The sequence below is a fragment of the Desmodus rotundus genome, chromosome 2 (genome assembly GCF_022682495.2).
Source record: "Desmodus rotundus isolate HL8 chromosome 2, HLdesRot8A.1, whole genome shotgun sequence".
Lineage (NCBI taxonomy): Eukaryota > Metazoa > Chordata > Mammalia > Chiroptera > Phyllostomidae > Desmodus > Desmodus rotundus.
In genome coordinates, this window is record NC_071388.1 from 203,088,900 (window position 1) to 203,096,408 (window position 7,509).

At 45.5% G+C, this 7,509-nt stretch overlaps 1 protein-coding gene across 1 annotated transcript in view; it reads left to right on the plus strand.

Moving 5' to 3' along the window:
* Positions 1-6,706, plus strand: part of LOC112307903 (nuclear body protein SP140-like protein) — a 106,593-nt gene extending 99,887 nt beyond the window's left edge. Inside the window, exons 15-17 of the mRNA XM_053919173.2 lie at positions 5,090-5,167; positions 5,383-5,514; positions 6,263-6,706. Coding sequence (XP_053775148.1) covers positions 5,090-5,167; positions 5,383-5,514; positions 6,263-6,340 — 288 coding nt within the window. The 3' untranslated portion in view covers positions 6,341-6,706. The remainder of the gene's footprint in view (positions 1-5,089; positions 5,168-5,382; positions 5,515-6,262) is intronic.
* Positions 6,707-7,509: the final 803 nt, after the last annotated feature.

Genomic DNA, 7,509 nt, shown 5'->3' on the forward strand with positions numbered 1-7,509 from the left:
TCCCAGATTTCTTTGATAAAGGTTACTATTTCTAACTTTAATGAAGTCTGATGGAGTCAAGTTTGCTCCCCATCATCTAGATGAACCCGTCTAGTAGACGGTGTATCTTGGGACACATGTGAAACCATATACTACTTAATGAGATAGAACACTAAGAGCATATTTCTTCTCTGATTACTTAAATACACTTTCATCCTTCAATGAAATATACACACAGACATACAGAATTCTTTCTCAAGAAGAAATTGTTGGCAAATTTTCCATGAGGATGGAGCTCTTGGGGAGGGACCCTTGGGAGATGGATGTAGCCTAGGTGAGAGGCTGACCTGGAGAATTGTTTACTTTGATGCCCCCCTTTGGCTCCACCTCAGGGGCTGAGCAGGCCTCCTTTCTATCTGTGAAAGTGGTTTCCCCCTCTGTGGAAGAAGGCTGTGGAGGCAACAAACACATACATAATGTGAGTGCAGATTCAGGACAAAGTGGTAGTTTTTTCAAGTTCATGTATGAATGAGAACTTGAGAAGGAGGGGAAGGTGCGAGGTGCCATTCTCACACACTTCAGGTAGAAATGGCCGCCAGGATGTTCACATAATTCTACATTAGCTTACACAGAGCTGGCCAATGGGACTTCATCTAACACTGGGAATGTGAGGTCCAGGCCTTTACATTATCTGATGATCTGGACTTTTTAAGTAACCAAATGTTGGTACATTTCACCCACTGTGTTTAGTAAAGAGAAATTCCTGTTGGATCTAGTCAATGATTATTTAAATAGCAGTGCCTCTACCATTCTCCGTGCATCAAGGGTTACTTAATCTGGGTTACCTAAAGGAGCTAGCAACTCCCAACCCACAGGTTCTATCCTTATCCATGGGTACAAGTGTTGGCAGAAAGAAGACTCAATTGCCTATATATTTTGTATTTCATTGATCAAGGACAGAAGCTTCCCCAAAGTGACAGGTCTTAGGATCCATTACTATCTCAGTGCATCCCAAAACTTCTCTTGTTGATGGAACTCCAGGTTTCTGGAAACTTCAGGCTTATCTAAGAAATTGAAGAAGATCAAAGACTATGAACAGTAAAATCATGACAAACTCAACAACTATCAACAACTGAACCTAAAAAAAAACCAATACAAACAAATACTAAGCAAACAGCTAGAACGGGAACAGAATCAGGGAAATGGACATCGCATGGAGGGTTTTCAGTGGGGAAGGGGAGGGGAAGGTTAGGGGGGGAAGGCACAGGGAATAAGAAGCATAATTGGTAGGCAAAAAAATAGGGAGAGGTTAAGAATGGTATAGGAAACAGAGAAATCAAAGAACTTATATGTACAACCCATGAACATGAACTCAGCGGGGGGGGGGGGATGCTGGAGGATTGAGGGGTGCAGGGTGGAGGAGGTATAAAGGGGAAAAAGTTGGGAAAACTGTAATAACATAATCAATAAAAATTTTTTAAAAGAATAATCTAGACTTTAAAAAAAGATATAATACAGGTTGTGAGGGGAAAAATCTTTTTCTTTTTGTATTAAGTTGGAACCATTCATTCGGGTCTTAGCATCCTTGTATGCAGTGGACCCTACAGGGACAAAGGAACTAACAAAGGAAGTTTAAAAATTACTGTGAGAAGGAGAGGGGATAGATTGGGTTTGGGATATCAGAGTATAGACCAAGGATGGATTCTCAGGTTTGTTGATGAAGCTGTATGTTTTATGAAATGGGAGCATCAAGAAAGAGCATGAAGTGGGTGTGGGCACAGGAGTACAAATTAAGTTTTCATTGTGTGAGTTTGGGGTGTGATTCAAGGGCCCAGGAGGAGATGCTGGGTTAGCACAGGGTGTGCACAAAGGCAGGAGACAGGCTGGACAGCTGGAAGCTGGAGACAAAGTGATGTAAATGAAGCTTCAAAAGTGATTTGACCATCTGCGGCTGACTGAATGGCCAAAGATAGAAACCTGAGGATTCTCTCTAAATGTTGTAGGAGGAGAAGGATGGGAAGGGAAATGATACAGTAGTGAGGCTGAGGGAGTAACCCCAGGAGAAAGAGGACACAGACTACATGTGTTTGGAGAAAGCAGATGGGGTCACAGTAGAGAAAGGTGGACACTGTCATCCCTGCCTCCTCCTGCTCTTCAGCAGCCCACTTCCCTCCCACCAGGACTCATATATGACAGGGGGGCAGTCCCCAAGCCAACCTCATTTGTGTCATCTTAGATGGTCATGGGAAGGGAAGAATTTCTCCAACAGACCATGGGATAGATAGGATGTTTCTCTCTGGGAGAGAACAACCCCCAAGTGGTTCTCAAACTGTCTGAATTCTCTCAGAAGGCAGAACCAGGAAAGCAACCAGGGGCAGGTATAGTTCCTGAAAGTTCCTCATTCACATGTAAATGCTGATTTTTGTGTTTTTAAAAAAGTGGTTTTCCATTGTAATCACCTCCTCTTCATCCCATTGATAAGGGAAGGATGTCCACTGGTACTTTGGGGGATGGCAAGTAATGGCATCTGTCAATGGATAGATGAATGGATTAACAGGTGTTATTAGTTACATATATTCCAAGACTGAGGAACGAGGAGAGTACCAGGCATACAGGTGTCACCAAGGTGGTCCTCAGGACCCAAGTGAACCACCAGGGGCTGGGGAGGGTGGAGTGGCCCCCTGGTTTCCCTGGGAGATTGTGTCTGGCTTGTGTGAAAGATGCCATGGCTGACAGGGACCTAAAACCTGATATTCCAGGATGGGCAGGGTGACAGTTGGTTCCTTGACAAGGAGCATTGTTCAGCTGTGGGACCTTATCCAGGGGATCGGGGAGGGGAGAGGAACATGCAGATGGGCCACCCGAGGCCATCTCAATGTTACCAGATGTCATAGCAGCACATGACATTGAGCTTTAATATAAGTCCTTCCACTGTGTTTTCTTCATTAATAGAAGGCTCAATCACAGGCCAGTTTTTTGTCATGAATACACGTGTTTGTATATAACACAGTGTATCTTCATAACTGCTATATACATTTATTTGATTTTAATGAGTAGGAGTTATGCCCAGAAGTGGGATTCAAATACCGTCAAATTTTATCTTCTCCAATTGAATTAAAATCTGGTTAATGGGCAAATACTCAGACTGATAAGCAATCCAGTTGCAGCTGATTGGGCAGGGGATCCCCATTGTATGTTTAGAACAAAGCACTTGCCACACTCCCTGGCCACGCAGAATGGAGCCTCCACACCTTACATGCCACGCTGAGTCATGGGGCATTTTCCTCAGGCTTCCAGAGCCAAAGAGCTCCATCCACCCAGGCACCACCTGGTCATCTGTGCCATGGTCTTTCCAACCCAAAGTAACTGCCACAGGGCTAGGAGCCCTCCAGGCCCAGAATCCACAGTCCAGGACCCCTACAAGACCCTTCAACTTCAACTCATGGGGAGCCTACAGCTAATAAGAGAGGATCAGTGCTTTCTTAGAAGTTTTTTCCATCTTTTTAGTTTCTCAACATTCCACCCTTCCATGATTCATTTCAGTCATTGTGGTGTAGACAAATGGATTTAACACTTGGTTTCAGGAACTTGTTTTTTCTGGAAGGTAATAACATGATTAGGATCCTCATTAAATCATCCTTTTGTTGCCTCCTTTGTGTTATAATATCTGGTTTTATAGGCAAAACTTCTCTGGTATGGCACACGGCCACTCCTCCTGAACTTCACTGCAGAACAAGAATCTTTCTTCTGAAACTTCCATTCCACGCTGTCCCTTCACAGCTCAGAGAAACACATAAGACAGGTTCGCACAAAGGCCATGAGTCCTAGATTCCCACAGCGCTGGTCATCGGGGCTCATGGAGATGTGGTCATTGTTTTACCTTCTAGGGGGAACACTCAGACAAATGCAAGATCTGCCAGGAGGGAGGAAAGCTCGTCCACTGTGCAAATTGTCAGAGCTCTTTTCATGGGTACTGTCACCTCCCACCTGTGAACACTAAGAGGTTTGTGAGGCACAGCCCCCTGTCTCCTTTTATAGACCAATCCTCCTGCCATGCACACTCCCCCTGCGGGGCTCTTTCTTGTTTCTTGATGGGGACAGAGTGGGGCTAGAGGTACGGGATCCAGCAGTATGATCCCAGAGGCTGTTGAAAGACACTGGCAGCAGGAGGGCAATGTTCTCTCTCCCCTGGGAGGCTGAAGCTTGCAGCTGCATCTTTTGCCTTCACACTGCTACTGTCCTTGCAAAACTTTCCTAGCACAGACTTGTTCTCAGGAGTGGTGATGCCAATTGTTTGTATTCTGTGCTTATTTGGAAAAGGCAAGATCCTGGACTGGTTCCTCATTTCCCATGTTCTCAACAGGCTAATGGAGGACCATTCCCCATGGGTTGAGATCCAGTCTCTGGCATTCAGGCCTGGTGGACAGGGCTCCTTGTGCTCCCAGAAGCTCAGATGGGAAAAGGAGAGCCCACCACCCACCCTAACACAGCCAGCTGTGCTACTGTCCAGCCACTGTTCCCAGCATCTACCCTCTATGGGAGGAGGATCATCACATGAGAATCTTGGAAACTCTGGGAGGTGTCCCCTTCATCCTCCTGCTGTGCCTACAGGCCATTCCTGAAAGGAGAACAGGGGGAGACATAGGGACAATCCCTGTTTCTAGGTTTTGCACTTTCTCACTTATATCTGACATCTCAGGGACAATTGGAATTGTACGTTCTGCACAATAAAGAATCTACTAAGAAGTCAGCAGCGTTACAGGGAATCTGAGGTCCTAAAGAAGGTGATGGGGCCTAAGGAGAAGTTGGTGAGTTGGATTCAAGCCCCAAGTCTTTTCCTTTCTGCTGACGTGTGAAAAGTCAATCAGTCACAGATAGAGAGGAAGGGTGCCAACAGGTGCCTACTCCTCTGACCACGCCTCAACCACACTGAAAACTCCCCAGAACCTTTTTGCAGGGAAAAAACTTGGCCATTGCATGTTAGTGTCCAAGAGCAATACCAGTTTGGGGAAACTTAACAGAAGACTGGTGTGGGCATGTGTGTGTCCGGCAATGCAATGGGCTCTTTCTCTCCAAGCTGTTTGTCATTCACTGCCTCCTTTTTTTGCAGAAATGTGCGTTCCTCCTCTTAAAGGTCTATGGCCATTTAGAGGGCAATGTTTTCCCAAATATTCCACATGAAAATTACGTGAGTAACAGTAACAAACCGTGAATACAGGCCACCATGGTGTTACCTGACCTTGACACGGGCTCTTGTGGGATTTGTGATCTGAAGGCCCCCGGGAGGGAGAGCACAGGCTGCCTTTATCTTCACCTTGGATTTCTGCTGGATTTGATGGGAATCCGCAGAAGGCAGCCATTGCACTTGGTCAGTAACTCTCTTATTGATATATTTCTCACCAGGATGAAGAGGCTTCTCGATGCCTAGAGAAACTTAGGGAGTTGGACTTAATCAAGAAGAGTCTAATTGAGGGAAAATACACCGATGTGAAAAGTTTTGCACTGGCCATGGACAATTTCTTTACTATCCCCAGTGTAAGTGGCTCCCCTGCTTCCATTTCATTTTCATTCCATTAAGTCACTCTGCCTTCATTTCCTGGTGCTGGGAAATTTTAGAGTTTCCCTCATCTTAGGACAAGCCTATACAAGCAAGGGTTCAAGAAGTGAGTAAGTTTTTAAATTCAGGATTTCAGCTCACCAGGGAGAGGAACAGTGAGTCAGAAGGTGGCCCTGCAGCCAGAACCCCAGCCCCTGAGGGCTCCTGCCCCTCAGAAAAGGTGACAGGCACCCACAGAGAACAGTGGCTCCCTCCCCACTCCAAACCTAAGGAGAAGATTTTGCCCTAAAGTCATGTTGCTGTTCTTGCCTCTCCCCAAATACATGCAATCAGACCTCTCAGAAATCTCAGCTGCAGAGCCCTTTGCATGTGAATGGACCACATAGTTAACAGGGGACACAGAGGGGAACAGAAGTGGCAAGGTGAAAGGAAGGTTACTGGTTGTACACAGACATCTGTGATACTTGATTGTTACCAAGATCTTAGATTCCTTTTCTAATTCTCACTGAAAGAGACAACCCCGCCCAATGCGTAAGAGTCCTCAAGTGTAGTAATGATTTCCCACTTCTGTCTAGTCAACTAGAAGTAATCACGCTCTTAGGAAACAAGTTACTCTTAGCTGTGTGTGTTTTTAGACTTAACCTGGTTAAGAGTCCTTCCTGATCATTGTCAATTGCAAAGTGTCTAATGACGCTGATGAGTGTTATTATCTTTGTTTTCTTCCAGTGCAATGATGCGGAATTAACTAAGGATGATTTTAAGAAGAATTTCAAAGATATCTTTGCTATTCAGGAGACACATTAGAACAGCTCACTGGTGCAGTTGATGCTGTTCATACTCTGAAAAGTCCCACTTTCAGGCAGATTTCTTATCCCCCTGCTGCTAGGAGGTTGGCTGCGATGCCACCTCTCCCCAGGGTATTGCTTTGGGCCACACAGAGCCAGGTTCACCTGAATTCACATCATTTTGGCCTGGGGGCTGGTTCCCACCCCAAGGTTGAACCAATTATGTGGAATAATTCACGTTCCCATACTCCCCAGAGAATCAGACTAGAGCTATTGTCCAGCTGTGACCACGTCCTTGCTTAGCTTTCCCCTCCAGCATATCCTGCTTGCCTTACCCTCCTTCTGAGAGAATTCTCACAATAAATCACTTACTTCAGAGACTTTATACTGCCTTTGTTTTTATGGAACCCAACACACAATGGTCTTAGCCAGCCAGCCCTCAGCACGGAGTCCTGAGTTGGATCACGGACTAGCCACATGATTACAGGCAAAATATTGATAGTACCTGGGGTGCTCTAGCAGTGTGGCTGCAAAAACACTCACCCAAATGAGATATAGGGAAGTAGGTATACTACCCGTTACAATTTTCTAGCATTCACAAAGGAAGAAATAGTAATAATAAGAACTGTATAGTTTGGTGGCTATTTTTAAGCTCACTAATGTATTAAAAGGAGTACATGACAGGCTCAAATATATTAATTATCACCTGCAGCTGGAAGGCAGACAGTAAGGAATGCCTGCCACAGGCCCTAATTTTACGAATGACAGAACTTCAGAGAAGACTGAATTCCAAGCTCAGGGTGGCCTGTTCAGTCAAAATCAAGGCCCTGATAAAGAAAGCATGAAGCCCTGAGACTCAGAATGAAGTGTCCTAGGTAGATGCACCTGAGAACTCTGAACTCTAGACCCTTCTGAACTCATAGGCCAGCAAAAGGGTCCCCTGTCCCTGTTGGTAGGCAGACCCCTTTCCTACCCCCCATCTTGTCCAAACTGAGAATATGCAGAGTGCTCTCATCATAAACAAACTAGGAATATACTAGATGAGTCGGCCAGCTGAAGACATGGCTTACTCCAGTAAGCTGCAGAACTGTCCACACGTACCAGCAGGTACTAGGACATTGTGTGTGGGAGTGGATCCCAGAAAAACAACGTTAGAATGTAACACTGGTGGGGAGGGGAGCTGCTGAC